This window comes from Paramacrobiotus metropolitanus, unplaced genomic scaffold (genome assembly GCF_019649055.1).
Source record: "Paramacrobiotus metropolitanus isolate TYO unplaced genomic scaffold, Prichtersi_v1.0 Parri_scaffold0000006, whole genome shotgun sequence".
NCBI classification, from domain to species: domain Eukaryota; kingdom Metazoa; phylum Tardigrada; class Eutardigrada; order Parachela; family Macrobiotidae; genus Paramacrobiotus; species Paramacrobiotus metropolitanus.
In genome coordinates, this window is record NW_026570226.1 from 1,839,403 (window position 1) to 1,858,198 (window position 18,796).

At 41.4% G+C, this 18,796-nt stretch overlaps 3 protein-coding genes across 4 annotated transcripts; 1 reads left to right on the plus strand and 2 right to left on the minus strand.

Annotated features, from left to right (window-relative positions):
• Positions 1-663: 663 nt before the first annotated feature.
• LOC129581528 (uncharacterized) lies at positions 664-4,711 on the minus strand. Its single transcript, XM_055472658.1, is given in 6 exon segments — positions 664-1,181; positions 1,872-2,690; positions 3,117-3,455; positions 3,839-3,926; positions 4,081-4,180; positions 4,500-4,711. Coding segments are annotated over 4 exon segments (615 nt in total). The 5' UTR covers positions 4,137-4,180; positions 4,500-4,711; the 3' UTR covers positions 664-1,181; positions 1,872-2,558.
• LOC129581526 (heat shock cognate 71 kDa protein-like) lies at positions 4,395-17,045 on the plus strand. The gene is made up of 11 exons (XM_055472655.1): positions 4,395-4,699; positions 6,590-6,867; positions 13,636-13,699; positions 13,784-13,848; positions 14,002-14,103; positions 14,224-14,619; positions 14,705-14,982; positions 15,041-15,251; positions 15,420-15,725; positions 15,814-16,329; positions 16,508-17,045. The coding sequence occupies exons 1-11, from the start codon at positions 4,657-4,659 to the stop codon at positions 16,739-16,741; spliced, it is 2,493 nt and encodes an 830-aa protein (XP_055328630.1). The 5' UTR covers positions 4,395-4,656; the 3' UTR covers positions 16,742-17,045.
• Positions 17,046-17,073: 28 nt separating this feature from the next.
• LOC129581527 (SAYSvFN domain-containing protein 1-like) lies at positions 17,074-18,551 on the minus strand. 2 transcript variants are annotated; one of them, XM_055472656.1, is made up of 3 exons: positions 18,352-18,551; positions 17,948-18,249; positions 17,074-17,643 (listed from the first exon to the last, which is right to left on the minus strand). In XM_055472656.1, the coding sequence occupies exons 2-3, from the start codon at positions 18,242-18,244 to the stop codon at positions 17,248-17,250; spliced, it is 693 nt and encodes a 230-aa protein (XP_055328631.1). In that variant the 5' UTR covers positions 18,245-18,249; positions 18,352-18,551; the 3' UTR covers positions 17,074-17,247. The 2 variants fall into 2 exon arrangements, with proteins under 2 accessions (XP_055328631.1, XP_055328632.1); XM_055472657.1 differs by having other exon boundaries at positions 17,948-18,273.
• Between the last annotated feature and the right edge of the window lie 245 nt (positions 18,552-18,796).

Here is an 18,796-nt window from a genome sequence, read left to right on the forward strand (position 1 = left end):
GTTGCTGGAATAAAATTGTTTTAATGAATGGAATAAAAAAATGTTTATGATGCACAAAATGGCAGGATCACGCTAAAGTCGAGTGGTAAAGTCACGGAGACAGTCATCATAGGTTGTGATCAAAAAAGTTACAATAGAATTAGCGGAGCTAATTCCAGTTAAGGCAGCAGAGGAAGAAGAGGCGGTACGATGTCTCCCGTTGGACAGTGGTCAACAGGACAAGCGCCCCGCAAGCGCGGGCTTAGTTGCCGCGGCATATATAAAGCCAAACTGTTCGCATGGATACACATGCCACTTCAATATTTAGTGATTTCTGTGGTTTCCTAAGCGTAATGCCAAATCGTATCTCCCGCCCGCCCTCCCCTTTTGTTTTAGGGAGGGGGTTGTTGTTGTTGTAGAAAGGGCTCATGGGATCCGCTGCGCCGGTCACCTATGCCTTAGCTACGCATTCTGCCCAAAGTACCAATAAAAGTTCATTTCCGGTCCGCGCCCGGCGCTGCCTTAAACAAATTTATGGTGCACTGGTGATGACTTCGCTTGTTTTTGTGTCAACTCCATCGTTTTGCCGTGGTGCCGCTGCGTTAGATACTACTCTGTTGTACGCCTGTGTAAACTGGAGAAAACGGCAGGCGACAAAACTGCGTCATCGTGAACTGTGGCGGATCGTTTTGTTGTGTTTATGAACCAAGGCAGCCAGCTGCAGCGCATGCTGTTGCATGCACATCAAAACTGCTGCTATATGTGGTTCATTTCAAACAGTCAACAGATAAGCTGGACAACTCCACAAATTTCACAAGGAAGCCACCAGGGCATGCAATACGAACAGTAACGTCCACATAAATTTCACTTTCAAAATTTAAAAATTTTTGGAAAGGTTGCCAAAGGCACAGGAAAATTTTGTTCGCGAACAATCACATATTATTTACGCTATAGGGAGAAATCTGTCGCAGTCCTGTGTTCTATCCCATAAGTCCCATGTTGCCCATATTCATCCCGTTGAATCCCATCGGACGGAAGCCGCGGTTCATTCCGAAATTCATTGGCCGTCGCTGACCCATGCCCATCATGCCGCCGTTAAATCGGTTACCCATAAAGTTGCCCATTCCGAAGTTCATGCCCATGCCCATTTGTGCATCGGCAACCTGGATGACCAAGAGGAGCATACCGGCAGCGAACAATACCTGCAGCGAAAGTATTCATTTGATTACAAGTCGGTGTAACGAATCAGTGATTGGATATGTTGTATGTATGAACATGGCTAGTTAGAGCAAATTGTAAACATCCTTGTATAGTTGTCTGAATTATTAAGTACTTCAGATGCCTATCTGACCCATAATTTTAATTGCAAATATTCAAAAAAAGTAAGTTTAGTTCTAAAAGGTATGTTATTGCATTATATGCCCAACTCAAGCCTAACATACTTCTACAGTATATAGACTGCATGCGCATCAAAAACATATGCAAATGAAGTACATAAAATTAATAGGAGCATAATTCATACCTATACGTTAAAGCTGCTCCAGTAGAATACGGCTAGCCTGTTTGTCAGTTTGCACGGTTAAATAGGAGAAACGTTTTGTCAAATTTTGGCGTTTACGATTATTATCCGATTGATAATAGTGGACAAGATCATTTTGAAAGGGATTCTACCAGTGCACAGACTATATAGTAAGACTGTAAGCGGACTAATCAGATGTTTTTTTTACTTACAAGTAAGGGCAATGAAAAATGGCTGTTAACAACTCAATAATAAGCACCGGTACAGTAAGCACATTCAAGCTTATTACGCATTCGATTAAGAAATGTTGATGTAATTTTATTTTTAAATAGCTTCTATCGTAAATACAAATACGATTTATCTGAATCCTTACCAAAAGTAAACGAGACATGGTTGATTAATAAGAAATCGTCGTCCGGGAAATTAAAGCTGTATTATCCACGGGTAATTGCAATACTTCGTACAGACGCTAGATGCAATATAAAAAACCGTTCGTCTACCCTTATATACTTTTTACACCTAACGGATGCAGAGTGTTGCGAGAAATCTTTGCTGTAGGAGCCAAAACTATGGCTGTGATTACGTTAACGTAATCGTTTGTTGCATCGAGAAAACCGTAGATCACTTGTCTTATACCGCTCGCACCATCATGTTTCTCATGCCAATTTCCCTTCATATTACACATAATACTTGTTTGCATACGGATCAGACGACAAAGACGCGTAACAAAAAAATGGTACAAACGAAAGAACACTATTTTATACCGAAACCTTCCTGGTTCAAGAAAACGAACTAGACGGTATGAAAGAATGCCGCAAATACTTGGGATTCCGAAATGCTGAATTGAATTTAGATGCCGGTACAGTTGACCGAATTTTTGGTCATAAGCGTTTTGCTAAACCTTTTACCTAACGGATCGGAGTGCAACCGGTAAATAAAGAAGTCAGCTAACAAATTACATAAATGTAGGTACAGTAATACAATACGGTCGTTGGCTACCTGTTTTGCTGCGTGCAGAGTTTGAACGATTGATTATAGCCAGCAAGGGAAAAGGATAAAACTAAGAAGCACGAACGACCAAAAACATTATATAGTCGCCGTGCTTACGGCGCGCGAATGCATTGGTCATGTCGGTTCCTGGTGGACTTTCCGACACATGAACTTTCGGCTTGATGCCTCTCTCATCCCATACCTGCAAAAAGGCCATGGTGACTCTGCTTCACTGGAAAAGGAATAAAGTATAACCATTCAGAAAAGAAGTAACAAAAAATGTTAGTAAAATTGTAAGAGTAACTATCCACTGGATCAGTACATACATAAATGCCTATACATGCACCAAGCTGTTTTCAATTCTTCTGAAGCGGTAAACCACACAATACAATAATACACAATCGAGGCCAGTTCAACGTACCTAATTATTATACTTTACTGTTCAGTTCAGTAGGATGCAGCACTAGCTAATTTCATAACTGAAACTACAAATATTTGGGATCTTTTCACAATGAAAACGAATTTATCAAAAAGTTTAGCCAGAAATAAGAAGTATGACTTTGCTTTCGGTGCCCACATAATGTTATACTTAGGTAAGACATGAAAGGAGAAGAGTTAAAATAAGAACCTGAAAAACGGCCGGTAGATTAGACTCAACAGGCAGCATGCTGGGGTTTATAGCATCATGGTGGAAATCGATAACAATGGGAATTTTCAGCTTCTGACTTATCGGTAAGAGATCCTTCAGTTTGTAAGACATTTCATAATTTTCCAAGACTAACCGCTCCCTCACGTTGTGTTTCAAGGCAAGAAAATTAGCTTCCAGCCTCTAGATCTTCAGAGCTTCCGGTTTGTCCTCGTACACACCGCCGCCGTGGATGATCGCCACTGACTGCTTATCCAGTCCCATCCGGTCAAGAACTCCGCACTGTTGCTCCAATCCAAAAATGGTCGAATTGGGGACAACCTGCAAAACAGGGACAACGTTACGTCAGTCAACAGTGCTCACAGGAAACCTGGAAACAACACGGTGATTCAGTAGACTATCAAGCCGAAACAGCGATTTACAGCTTTTTACCGAAGAAAAGGCATTTACCGGTAATTACCTAAACACTCGAACGATAACAAAATAAAAATCTGAAGAAAAGATGATCAAATCTGTGCCGAAAGACGAAAGTGCTCACAACGCAGACAATGAAAACTGACGTTTTATTACTTACTGCTACTTGATGGTTTGTGACAAACAGTTTACAAGATGCAATTGCACTTTCAACGATTAATTACTGCAGTAATTAAATTGTCACCACATTTAACTTTTAAGTACAACATAAACGCGCTTGCTTTGCTTACTTTGGACGTTTTTCCAATCTGCGAGAGCAACGGTTGTGCAAAGTCCATTGAATACAGACAGCTTGTGGACGCGATGCAATTGGGGATACTATATAATATTATCAGAGAATAACCCGAATACTTGGATGTCATTTCCACGGTTTCATTCCAGAATGAAAGTAACGTAACATTCGTATTATTGTTTCAAACATATAAATAATATAACATTATTTGCAATATGTACGGAGACGAGCATCGCTCACCAAAATACATTCAAATGAAACATTTGTCCCAGTTGGCACGAGAAGGGACCGTACATAACACACTCATGGCATTCCCACGCATTATTTCCAAACTTAAACGCTGAAACAAAAATATAACAAATAATATAACTATACTGTACCAAGTGTGCGGTCTGTACGTAAATCACCTACAACACTAGGATAGTACGTCCAATACGGTATTCACCATCAGGATTGATGTTTATGGTAAGTACAGTAACTGATAGTACTAGTTAAAGTACTAACCCAAGTAGTGATATATTGGCAGCGGTATTTGCTTATCTCGTGAATTTATCGGAATCTCATTTCGCTCTCCAGCGACATCCGGACGATCGGCAACAGTACTGGTCGTCCAAATTTACGAATTGTTTTGTCTGCTGTTTTGACACCAGCTAACTCACGTGTTGTCCGTTTTGTTCCCGTATACAACGCCGCCGTGGATGATCACCACTGACTGTTTATCCAGTCCCATCCGATCAAGAACTTCACGCTGTTGCTTTAATCCTCCATTCTTGTCCATCACATTAGCGCAAATTGTTTGATTAAAATTTTTGTGAGATGGATTCACGGGCTACTGACAGCGCATGCAGCCGTTCTAGTTGTAAGTGCTACTTAGCAGACTTGGTAACGTATGTTTCAAGTTGTTGACCCCATACGAAAGTGATGCGGTCAGAATGCAAACGCGTTCATTTTGGCTTCGTCTATTCTGAACGATTTCTGAATCTAACGAATTTTTAAAAATCTCTGCAATTATATTTTTCTCCTTCAATAAAAGCCCAGCTGGTCAGAAATCCGGTGGTGGATGTCGATCGGATTTCGTGCTAGCTCAATCGAAAAAGTAGTCGTTCTGCAAAGTGCTGCTAAAATGTGCGCAAGCGTCTAAATTTCCGTATGAGAGCGCATACCTGGCATGCGATTTAGAGACAACCTGAACCTACTAACTACGTAATTTCAACAGTCGGATTTGCGCTGAGTTAATTGGAAATATACAGAAACATGACCAAATCAGCATAGTTTTTCCGCATCACTTTCGTACGGGTCGACCGCTCGGGTTTCGTAAATCTGCTGCGCACACGAAAATGATGTGGCCACAATGCGAAGGCGTGCATTTTGATTTCGCTTGTCCTGCACGACTTCCGAACGTAACGAATTTTAAAAAATGTCAGCTATTATATTTTTCTCTTTCAATCGAAAGCCCAGTAGGCTAGAAATCCGACGGTCGTTGTCCATCGGATGTCGTACTAGCTCCATCGAAAAGGCGGACATTCTGCAAAGTGCTGCTAAAATGGCGCAAGCCGCAAGGGACAAAAGTCACAAAACCTCCAAATTGAAAGCGCATACGTGGGATGCGATTTAGGGATGAGTGAATGACCAACTAACTACTACGTACTTACAAATACATCGTTAGGTTAACTGGAAACATCCATGAACACGACTTTTTCTGCAATGCTTTCTTGAAGGCTGCATATACAGTACAATGGCTAACAATTACATAGGCTAAAATAGTGTGTAGTGATACACATTTCGTGTAGTGATAAACGTGTAGTGTGTAGTTTTAGCTGTCCAAGTGTGTAAGATTAAAGAAGTTCAAAACCGTTAAAAAAATTACAGGGGGGTATCTTGAAAATGAAAAAATATTAATTCTACTATTTTTCATAGAATTTCTAGCAATTCTCACTAGCAATTCTCACAAGAAAAACGTGCGTCGGCTTCGCGCTTCGCGCGAAACCTGCCTCATCTCTCAACTTTATTTCGATCTTAGCGTTGTATTTCGACCTTAAGCTTTCGTAAGCTCAAATAATTTAGTCTCAAGCGCACTAATTTGCTGTTTTTAATCAAAGCTCCCGCAATTTCCGCAGTAAAAATGGTCTCTGGTTTCGCGCTTTGCGCGGAGGTGGACATTCACCTTAATTTTTAACACTTAATTGGTATCGTGCGTGCGCTGGTTTTGCCTTCTCTTAAAAAACAATGAGAAGATTTTTACTGCTTTTGGTAAAATTTAATGCAGTCACTCCCCCTAGGGACGCCCCCCAGGGGCGCCCCGGGGGAGTGTGTAGTGATAGAATTTAGATATTTTAGCTCATTTGTTAGTAACAAATGAGCTTTAGTCTTGTGCAGACGGGCCTAGCAAATTCCCTGTACGAAGTTACGCTATGAACGATTGCCACTACACTACGTCTACAACACAGACAAATTTCACTCCTCTTAAGGTTTCAGATAATTATACAGGATAAAAATTATTATTTTTAATTGATCAACATTTGGCATGTATCCGCCATGTAAAATGTATGTGCAGCGTAAATAGTGTGGCGTAGCGCGCCGTGGTATGCAGTTGGCGTCACCCGTGAATTTATATATTTCGCTGTTCTGATGCGATGGAAATTACGGGGCAAGCTAAACCGGTCTGTCTGTCTTTTTGTTAAGGAAACTTCTGCTCGTATGACACTGGTATTGTTGCTGGGTAACTCTGAACTTTACTTCTGTTGTTTAGCGAACACCGAAAGTGATCACCAGGCGGCACTAGTGTTCGCTTCTCCTCCACCGGCACCTCCCCCATCGACCGACGTGCCTGCCATCCCGCCAACGTCGGCTGCTGATCCGAACTTTGCCGATAAACTCAGCTTGCAGTTGCAGGTGGTGATAAAGAAACGTCGGCGAAAGGATGAGGCTTATATTAGGGTGTCTTCAGACGAGTCCGTCAGCTTGGGATGTATGTCAGCATCACCAAACCCATCGCCCTCGCCAACAGGCATCAGTGAAATGGACAAGGTAGGACGCTTGATACAATTACAACCACCCGGTGTGGCAGCGTAATTCGGTTTTCGTCTTGCAAACTTTTTAAGATTTCTATGTTTTTAGTTTTCGTAACCGTAACCGCCCATGTAACGGGTTACAGTACTTGGCTCTAGCAAGCCGATATTAGGCTTGTTATGGCTGTTTTCCTGAAATTATTTTCCGGAGCGGACTGACACCAGTTGGCAGTCCGTTAAACTAGAATAATTACAAAGACTAGTCTTTGTACACTATTTAGTTTACGGCTTGTTTTCGAACAGTCTATGAAAGTCTGTAACCAAAATGTTACACAATTCTGATTCGCACACGCACAGCACAGGCATTAAGTTACACAAAGGAAGATACTGTAAGGAAATATCCATAAATTACGTTCCCGAAAAATTATTTCTTTACGTAATTTATATATGGTCCCTAATCATACCGTTAAATGTTAGTTACAGCTCAACTTACAGTAGAGTAAGTATACGAATCTTTTATAATAAAAGAATAAGAAGGTGCACAAAAATCGTGTCTGTCTCCCTTTTCTGAGCGACACAGTGAGCGAAACTTAGGTTTCTGTATATCATTCGATAACGCAAGGTATGTGGATGAGCCCAAAAGAGTTAGTTTTGTGAAAACCAAAACCAGGTTTGAGAAAAAATTCCAAAACCTAACATGCAAAACCTACGGGAACGTCAAAAACCTGTAAACTCTATAACTGCCACCTCGAGTGCGAGAGGCTGTGGTAATGCGAATAATGCATTAGCTTACTTATTTCGCTATCAGGTTCGTTAGCACACCACAGTTCACAACAGCCGTTACAGTTATGGCTTTGTAGCCCTCAATCATAAATTTTTCTAAAAAGTCTTTTCAAAAAGCAAGTGAAGTTTAAAAGTGGCTATTTTGAAAGACTTCACAGTCAACGTGCTATCCCGTTACGAATGGCTCAAAATTCCATAGATAAAGTAGTCGCCTCCCAAAGTGGTTTGGTTCTTCACTCACAGAATTACGGTGCCGTATTAATTTTACCAATTAGGGTATACCGATTAGTGTCCAATTAATTCAAAACTAGCAGACCCCGCGCAAATTGCGCGGAATAAGTATTTGCGCGGAATAAGTCCGCGAAGGATTATTATTACCTTTTCATACTAAACGCAAAAATATAAAATAACGATTACAAATGTAACTTTAATAAGCGAAACCTCGTGCAATTTAATTTATTTGCATAGGCAAATGTTTGAATGGCTTAACGTCTCGTCGATTGTTGGTTCAGATTACGGAATAACGTTAAGCGTAGAAATTTGAAAGTTTCCCCTCAAAAATTGCCGCTTCCATGTGCACCTTATTAGTTCTACAAACAGTAAATAAATTTTAAATAAATAAATTCAAAGACACCCCGTCTGCCACTTCCGATTTCCGGCCGCATTTCCCTGATCGGCGCGGGTGTCCCGTTACAGTACTATTATACCACAAAGCTGGCATTGTCAAACTTCCCGTGTTTTATTTTGTTTTTGTTAGGGCATTATATATAAAAAAACATTCGAAAAATAAAATCAAAATTGGCGTGTTTCTGACGTCAAACCTTTTGGATGTACATGTTGGACCAAAGCGTTGGAATTTGTAACAAAATTAATTCATTTAATTTTCGCAAAGGTTACTGGTATAAAATTCTTAATGGAATTTTAAACTTCATAGATAATTCTCATAAAAATCGTCAAAAGCCACAACAATTTTCATGACAAATGACAACTGTAATAACATAATAATTAGGTCAACCCTTTCCTTTTCAAATTTTCTGAAAAGCAGGAGGCCCATTTGACCAAGCACTCGCGCTTGGAGCGAAATTTCCCGCTACCACTGTGACTTTCCCGTGTTTTACTGAGCCGGTACATCACGCGTCCGGCTCACTGTTACTACAGACTGTATTTTCCGCCATTTCGAACTCCAAATCTGTCCGTAATTACAATCTGATTCCAGAATCCAGTATTCGACCACCATTGTTGCCCACGCTTAATAATAAAAAAAACCAAAATGTGAAAAATTTGCAAGATGGCTGACCGACTAATTCCTACTGACCACTGACCAGTCACCTAACTATTACCGTGTTTTGCAAATATGTGTCCCCCCATTGACAGAATCCCCGCGATACCGTTCCCTCCCGCCTCCCTTACCTTGTGTAGCTGTCTCGCCATGACTTTGAAGCTCTAAAGGAGCAAACAAATTTAGGTATTCTATCCCCGACCACGTCTCCCCCCCACCCCCCGCCAAATAGCGTCCCCTTCCGAAGGCAATCCACAAATTTTGAATTAATTGGACACTAATCGGTATACCCTAATTGGTAAAATTAATACGGCACCGTAATTCTGTGAGTGAAGAACCAAACCACTTTGGGAGGCGACTACTTTATCTATGGAATTTTGAGCCATTCGTAACGGGATAGCACGTTGACTGTGAAGTCTTTCAAAATAGCCACTTTTAAACTTCACTTGCTTTTTGAAAAGACTTTTTAGAAAAATTTATGATTGAGGGCTACAAAGCCATAACTGTAACGGCTGTTGTGAACTGTGGTGTGCTAACGAACCTGATAGCGAAATAAGTAAGCTAATGCATTATTCGCATTACCACAGCCTCTCGCACTCGAGGTGGCAGTTATAGAGTTTACAGGTTTTTGACGTTCCCGTAGGTTTTGCATGTTAGGTTTTGGAATTTTTTCTCAAACCTGGTTTTGGTTTTCACAAAACTAACTCTTTTGGGCTCATCCACATACCTTGCGTTATCGAATGATATACAGAAACCTAAGTTTCGCTCACTGTGTCGCTCAGAAAAGGGAGACAGACACGATTTTTGTGCACCTTCTTATTCTTTTATTATAAAAGATTTGTGGATTGCCTTCGGAAGGGGACGCTATTTGGCGGGGGGGGGGGAGACGTGGTCGGGGATAGAATACCTAAATTTGTTTGCTCCTTTAGAGCTTCAAAGTCATGGCGAGACAGCTACACAAGGTAAGGGAGGCGGGAGAACGGTATCGCGGGATTCTGTCAATGGGGACACATATTTGCAAAACACGGTAATAGTTAGTGACTGGTCAGTGGTCAGTAGGAATTAGTCGGTCAGCCATCTTGCAAATTTTTCACATTTTGGTTTTTTTTATTATTAAGCGTGGGCAACAATGGTGGTCGAATACTGGATTCTGGAATCAGATTGTAATTACGGACAGATTTGGAGTTCGAAATGGCGGAAAATACAGTCTGTAGTAACAGTGAGCCGGACGCGTGATGTACCGGCTCAGTAAAACACGGAAAGTCACAGTGGTAGCGGAAATTTCAAGCCGAGTGGGCCTCCTGCTTTTCAGAAAATTTGAAAAGGAAAGGGTTGACCTAATTATTATGTTATTACAGTTGTCATTTGTCATGAAAATTGTTGTGGCTTTTGACGATTTTATGAGAATTATCTATGAAGTTTAAAATTCCATTAAGAATTTTATACCAGTAACCTTGCGAAAATTAAATGAATTAATTTTGTTACAAATTCCAACGCTTTGGTCCAACATGTACATCCAAAAGGTTTGACGTCAGAAACACGCCAATTTTGATTTTATTTTTCGAATGTTTTTTTTATATATAATGCCCTAACAAAAACAAAATAAAACACGGGAAGTTTGACAATGCCAGCTTTGTGGTATAATAGTACTGTAACGGGACACCCGCGCCGATCAGGGAAATGCGGCCGGAAATCGGAAGTGGCAGACGGGGTGTCTTTGAATTTATTTATTTAAAATTTATTTACTGTTTGTAGAACTAATAAGGTGCACATGGAAGCGGCAATTTTTGAGGGGAAACTTTCAAATTTCTACGCTTAACGTTATTCCGTAATCTGAACCAACAATCGACGAGACGTTAAGCCATTCAAACATTTGCCTATGCAAATAAATTAAATTGCACGAGGTTTCGCTTATTAAAGTTACATTTGTAATCGTTATTTTATATTTTTGCGTTTAGTATGAAAAGGTAATAATAATCCTTCGCGGACTTATTCCGCGCAAATACTTATTCCGCGCAATTTGCGCGGGGTCTGCTAGTTACGAATAATACGTAATTTGTACAGCGAGTCCGGGACGGAATGTTTTCGCTGACTGCGAAGCAACAAGACAAAAAACAACAGACAAGAAAACGCCACCTTGGTGTATTTTATCCGCTTGTAATTGGTAATTTATGAATTAGGATTTCAGTTTAGAAATTTAGTTTAAAATTGTAAAAAATGCTAAATCAGTCCTAAATCAAAAACTTTTTTTCAGTTCAGTTTTATGAAAATTTTGGTTCTGATTTTAAGTTTAAAGTCAAAAAAATTGTAGTAACTTAGGTTTGCATTACAAACGCAAAAAACGGCACGCGGCGAACCAAGGGCTCAGGGCTCTTCAGTTTCCTCTGCTACGATCTGCACTGCAGTCCAAATCGCCTTTTCAACCGATAGGTTTCAATCGTAGTCTAGCTGAATTGAGGCTAGATACATAGAGAATACAGAGCAAGCAGGTTCAGCTAGACTACGTTTCAACCACATGCCGTTTCTTCCCCCTATCAAAATATGTAGGAAAGGGCAGAGTCATGGTTTGCATAACTGTCCTATAATTGGCTTGTGAGTGGGACAATAGCCACTGACCATTACAGATGTACATACTGCATACCACGTACGTATATTGTAATATTGTCCCACTTTTGACTGTTTTATTATGTGCCATGATGCATTTTGTTGCGCGCTCTCGCTCTCTTCTTTATGATGGGATAATTGAGTCAAGCACCGACCAATCGCTCCAATTTTTCTTGTTTTATTTTCCTATAGAAAGACATGTGCTGAGTAATATTGATTACTAGTACCAGATTACTTTCATTTTTGAACTGGTTGCTGACTGCTTTAACGGATGGGGGTGAGAAGTCAGAGAAAGCTGCCCGTAAGTTTGCACTAATAGCTCATAAAAACAACTTTACAAAATATGAGTTAAGGCGATATCGTTCTGTTCACTATAAATTTCATTATAAAGTTCATTATAATAATTATTAGGCTTTCTGCGTTTTGCATTATTGCTGGTCTGCCGTTCCGAAGCGTATATGATTGTGTGTGTTAGCAACTGGCATTTGGCAACTTGACGTTTTAACTTCAAGGTTAAAATCATTCACAAAAGGCACACGTTTAACGTGCTGACTGCCAAGCTGTCATTTGTCGATCTTTGTGAAAAAAGTACTATCTATATGCAGATACTAATCTAAAAGTTTCCGTTAAAGGTTAGTGCACGCAGTAACTGCAATAGTTTGTTTTGTAATTAATCTGTGGGAATTGTCACAACTTTACAAGCAAAAACGAAAACACCCGAAAATCTTGTTCTTGTTGAGGGAAATGGCCCGATGAATGGTGTCAGAATGGGATACATACACTGAAACTTTCGCTTTCCCGCACTCCGAATCACTTTTTTGCCAAAAGTCTGGTTACAATACCCAATCTTCTTGAAACTTTGCTATAAAAGACAGAAGGTTATAAAGTCGAATGTGAACCAATATCAGATCCATGGCATTTTTTTCCGATTTAAAATGAATTTTAAAAAAATCTGAAACATGCCAACTTGAAGGAAATCGCTCAAGTTTGACACAATGAAAACACCGGTAGTAATTAAAAGTGGTGAGCAAAGGGAAAGGTAGTACCGGAAGGTTGTAGGAGTTGGAATAATAAATGATGAAATGAATCTCACAATCAACTCAGATCAAGTACCACGGTGCTAGCATACGAGCATAGCTAGTGCTAGCATTTGGTTACCCCGCTTGCTGTTCATCAACACTGATTCTAATTGGTACGTGTTTAGTACGAACGTGGAATAAGTTTTAACGAAAATAAGTACTCTGCGCTGGTATGAACACAAACGGACTGAACGTACATCGCACGGACGTCACGAGTGCCAACTGCCAGGAAGCGCAGCGGAAGCACGCGAAAACCATAAGCTGGGAAAGTATGGGACTTGCAGTCTGCAGACCGATATGTCGTACAACCATAGCAGATAGATTCTATCTGCTATGGTACAACTAGAGCCGTCGCGAGGGGGGGGCGCGCTGCCCTCCCGGATGGAGAAAACGGGAAAATGGTGCGCCGGGAGCTGGCGTAACTGGCGCTGGCGCGAAAAATGGAGCTGGCGCTCGCGCACCGAAAATTACAATAGAAAAGCGTAGAAAAGTGGCTTAAAAAAGCCACTTTTCTACGATTTTTTTCAGTTTTTGAGCCATTTTCGAACTGGCGCGCGACCGCGCCCCCCCCCTACCCTCGGACCTCGCGACGGCCCTGGGTACAACCGATCGCGTTTGAAACTACGGGCACATTTGGACCGCTCACAAAGAAATTTTTTAAAGAGCTATCGCGAAAGTTTAGCGATTGTACTGGTAATCCACGTTTTTGCGCCAGAAAATCAGTATAGAGTTGCAACTGAAGAGTGAAGGCGGCAGATGTCACCAATACCATCAGTGCAGGCTGAAAGCGCTGAAGCTGAAAAGCATTTTAATTCAACTGCATTGTAAAGGCGGCCTCAAAGTTCACCGAAAACTGCAGTTTCGACTAAATGGTGTTCAGATTTCGAGTGACTATGAGGACACCGTTCCCCGACTCTCCGTCCCATTTTTACGGATGACTATGAGGGAACATGATCGTGTTGAAACCGGATCGTCGAAATTCCTGGTTTCGACGACTTCGGTGTAAGAGAGGGTGGCTGATTGCCGATTCTACTGTTTGCAGGAACGGGCCTTGATCCTTTGTCATCAGCTGTCGACCAGGGCTGGCAGCGATCTTGAAAATCAAGGTAACTTTTGAATTTTCTCTCGGTTCCTGTGCCAGCAGCTTATGGTCACGGAGAATATTTGTTAAATCTTCCTAAATTTTTTAGTGCCTTTCTCTCCGGTAATTGGGATTGATTTGGGAAACTGTTACAGTCGTGTGGCGATTTTTGAGGTAATATTTAATTGTCTCATTTTTATTGCTGATACAACATCTCATTTAGATATGTATATTTTCATTTAGCGTGGAAAAGTTATATTATGTGGAAAAGCGTGGCAAAATTAAATTATGTTGATTACATGATTTTGACGATCATTTTAAATTTAGCATGGAAAAGTGGAAATTATCGCTAACGATCAGGGTAACACGACAACACCCAGTTATGTTGCCTTCACCGACACCGAACGATTGATTGGAGATGCCGCTAAGGTAGGAGACTACTCGAAGGAGTTCAAAGTGCTTTTGAAAACCGTTAAAATGGTAGTGCAGAATTATCGGTAGTGGCATTTTATCTGGTTTAGTAATAATTGTATTGTTAACAATTTGCAGAATCAAGTGGCCATGAACCCTATTAACACCGTATTCGACGCGAAACGTTTGATCGGACGTCGTTTTGATGACTCCAGTGTTCAGAGTGATATGAAGCACTGGCCTTTCAAAGTCATCAACGAAGCCACCAAGCCGAAGATTCAGGTTGAATACAAGGGAGAAACCAAAACGTTCTTTCCCGAAGAGATCTCGTCCATGGTTCTTACCAAGATGAAGGAGACCGCTGAAGCGTACTTGGGCAAGACCGTCACGAATGCAGTCGTCACGGTGCCGGCCTATTTTAACGACTCTCAGCGCCAGGCGACCAAAGATGCCGGGGTGATCGCGGGATTAAATGTTCTCCGTATCATCAACGAGCCCACAGCCGCAGCTATCGCTTATGGATTACACCAAAAGGTAATATGTTGTAAGTCAAAAGTATCTGTTCCTAAGAAGGTACATATAATAGGACGCCGGAGTGAATTGATCGTTTAAACTGCAGGCCAAGCTGAACTGCCACATGATGATTTTTGATCTGAGTGGGGATAGCTGTAATGTTACCATTCTGGCGTTGGACAACGGTGTTTGCGAGATTAAAAAAACGGCCCAAAAGATTGACTTGGGAGGCAAAACCTTCGACGACCGGATGGCAAATCACTTCGTTCAAGAATTCAAACGCAAGCACAAGAAGGACATCTCCGACAACGCCCGTGCTTTACGTCGTCTGCGAACTGCTTGTGAACGCGCGAAGCGCACGCTTTCGTCCAGCACTCAGGCCAGGTAAATTTTCCGTTTTCTGAATTTGTGTGAATGAATTCATTAGTTTGGTTTCTTGCAGTGTGGAAATCGACTCGTTGTATGACGGTATCGACTTCTACACGAGTATCACCCGTGCCCGCTTTGAAGAGTTGAATGCTGATTTATTCCGAAGCACTCTGGACCCTGTGGAGAAGGCTCTGAAAGATGCTAAGATGGATAAGAATCAGATCCACGATATCGTCTTGGTTGGTGGCTCTACTCGAATCCCCAAAGTCCAGAAGCTTCTGCAGGTATGCTTCGTTTGTTTAGTTTTACAATTTGTTACTATAGTTAACTCCTTTTACGTTTTTATATTGCGTAATAGTTCACTTGGTTTACTAAACATCGCCATTAAGATTTGTAATTTGAAATTGTACTTTCACAGTATTTCTATAAACACAAGAAATTTGCTTATTTAGGACTGCTTCAACGGAAAAGACTTAAACAAGTCCATCAATCCCGATGAGGCCGTTGCCTACGGTGCAGCTGTTCAGGCCGCCATTCTTTCTGGCGACAAATCTAAAGCCGTACAGGATCTGCTGTTGCTGGATGTGGCCCCTCTGTCTTTGGGCATTGAAACTGCTGGCGGTGTGATGACATCGCTTATTAAGCGCAATACTGCCATTCCTACCAAGCAGACCCAGACATTCACAACGTATTCTGACAACCAGCCGGGTGTACTCATTCAGGTCTACGAGGGCGAACGCGCTATGACAAAGGATAACGTAAGTTGCTTTAATATAATGCAGTTTTGATTGAAATGTGTTCGAGTTTGGTCAAAGTGGGTGTGCTAACCTGATATTTTTATTGCAGAATCTGTTGGGTGAATTTGAACTGACCGACATCCCTCCAGCGCCCCGTGGTGTTCCTCAAATCGAAGTCACTTTCGATGTAGACGCCTGTGGCGTTCTGAAAGTATCGGCAGCCGACAAAGGCACGGGCAAAAAAGCAGAGATTACAACTGTTGGTCGTTCGCCCAGGGATGCGGCGGCGATTGCTCGTGAATTGTACCAAGACGATATTAAGAAGCTGAATGAAGAGTACAATAAAAAGCGGCATGAACTGGAGCAGCTTTATGCTCCTTTATTTGACAAATTAAATCAAGCACCGAGAGGCGCTGACGGCCGTCCCCCCGCCGGCGAAAAGTACCGTGATGAGGATGAGAAGCAGCGGGACCGTATCTCTGCTCGCAACGCTCTGGAAAGCTACTGCTTCAGTATAAATCAGAGCTTGGAGGATGAAAAGCTGAAGAATGAGATTGATGCAGGCGATCGCACTACGATCATCGGCAAAATCGAAGAAGCGCAAAAATGGATGGACGCCAACACGGTAAGCAAACACCGTAGATGTTATCATAATATCGTAATATTTTCATTATTTCGTAATATTATTATGCTATTTACTGTAATTATAGTATAGATTGTGCTTTTATGAATGTTATGATCTAGAAGTACTGGTTGGTTCATTGATCCGGAAATGTCTACAACATTTGTTAATTTTTGTTTAGCTGGCGGAAAAAGAAGATTTCGAGCATAAACAAAAGGAACTCGAAAAGGTGTTTAACCCCATCATTTTCAAAGTGTACCAAGCAGCGGGAGGTGCTGGTGGCGCTCCCCCCAGCGGTCCTGGGGGATTCCCGGGCGGCGGTTTCCCTGGAGGTTTCCCCGGAGCTGGCGGCGCGGCTCCTGGTGGTGGTCATGGAGGCAGTGGCGGTGGGCCAACCATTGAAGAGGTTGATTAAGATCGGGTTTGTTATCTGTTTCTTTATAATTAATCTGTTGTCGTCTATATATTTGTGAAATGTTGCAGTAGTTTGTGAAATACCGTACGTGACTTTTCGTGTGTTTGTTTGTTGAAAGTACCATGATCGGCAAACTTCATTCGTAAGTAATACGTAAATTTTCTCGGGTTTTTTCTGTTGTAGCAAGTTCGGATATGGTATCTTGTTTGATTTTGGTATGTTCCTTCGACAAGAGGTCGGTTGCGTTTGTCAATGTTAATTCCGCAGCTGCATGTGTTTATGAGGAATAAAGGATGTCGGTTTGTGTTCAAAAGTATACTGTGTGATATTAGTTTGATTACATAATATTATTACTAATTATTGTTAACTCTTCACAGTCAGTGAATGCACAGACAGACGTACAGTGTAATCATACAAGCTCTATAATAAAAACGAAATCACCACTAACAGCGCAACATTATGCAGCAGAGTTTTGCTCAGTAAGACGCTAACCAAAATACACATTCTCAAAATCGTAAAAACATCTGTCTTTGTAGCTGCTCCGCGTCGATAGTCCCCTCAATACGCTCACAGTTACGATTGAAAACAGAGTATGCACTCAACGTTCCCCGCTTCCGTTTCCGCGAGTCACTCAACCCTTTCCAAATTAACACAAGTACCGATAAGGCAAAATACACGGCTCCCCATCCGAATCGCACCGCCAAAAGAAATCCACATAACCAGGCCAAAATCCACCAGAAGCGATAAGACTGACAAAATAATTTTATTCTTGTCGACCATGAAGCAGCTTCCACTGGACTTGACGACGGGGCATCCGATTCTTCGTCGTCACTGTCACTGAGAGACGCTACATCATCTCTTTCACGTACTACTGGTGCTGCAGTCAGGTTTTCGGGCATTATCTACAAATTTTTACAAGAAAAAACGGAAAGCTAAAATACGACAAAAGCCACATAATATAAAGAGCAAAAAGTACAGTCCAAAACTAGAAAAAAGCTTCACAAACCGTAAAAAACACATAAAGTACTCTAGACTGAGTGTACTCCATACATCTATATGACCCCAAAACCAATAACAGACTAACAGTAAACTTCCACACTGATCCAACATACTAGATTTCATTAGTTTATCATGATTGTGCGAAGGGTAACGATAAACCATCCCATCAAAGTAATAAAACAGCAGAACATTACTTTTGAAACTTACGACACTGTACAGCCACGAAGAAATCCTGTCAAAAACCGAGGAATGTTCTTTCCGGACAGACGATGGCGGGGCTCCTCCATCCGAAGACCCAGGAGAAATCGTTTCAGAGCTCGGCCTTTCACTATCATATGTATGGTGAGCGTAGTTCTCAGTTCGCGATCCACGAGTATCAGTCTGGTGGGGGGCACTATCCGATTTAATCATGGTCCGTGCGACTGCTTCTCTTTCCGCCAACTTTCGTTTTCGAAATTCCTCCAATTCCTTAAGGGTGTTTCTTGATCCGCTTGACTGATCCATGAAACCTAAGGTTGCCACAAATAGAGTATCTAGAGAAAAATAATGTCCTTTCCAGTGTTCTTCCCATGAAATGAAAAGGAAGCGATCAAACACGTCGCGCCACGTACGCAGAGTCGTCGAAGCAAACAGGAGAACCACAATTTTGTGTTTCTCACAATGTGGATTTCTGGAGAAAGCGATAAATTCAAACTCAGATGCGTATCTGGTACTAACAGCAAGTGCTGAAACCAAATGTTCTAGCTAAAACAGGAAAAATACCAGCTAAAATTAGTAAAAGTAAAATAGAAAAAAAAAACAAAACCTGAAAAGAAAACAAGCTTAAAGTACTTTTCAGCAATTTCGACTGTTTAAACAAAACATTTCATGTAGGATGCACCTGTGGGTGGTCAAGAGCCCCGATCGTCTAACCACCGCCCACCGGATGAGAGCTTGCGTGATACAGTACCGGGTGCTTTTGTCACATTCTAGCTAGGCAAGAACCTCATTGTACTTACTGGTGACTGTTTACATTTTTCCGATCTCCGCGTTAAATTTTATTGCTACTACGTTTTT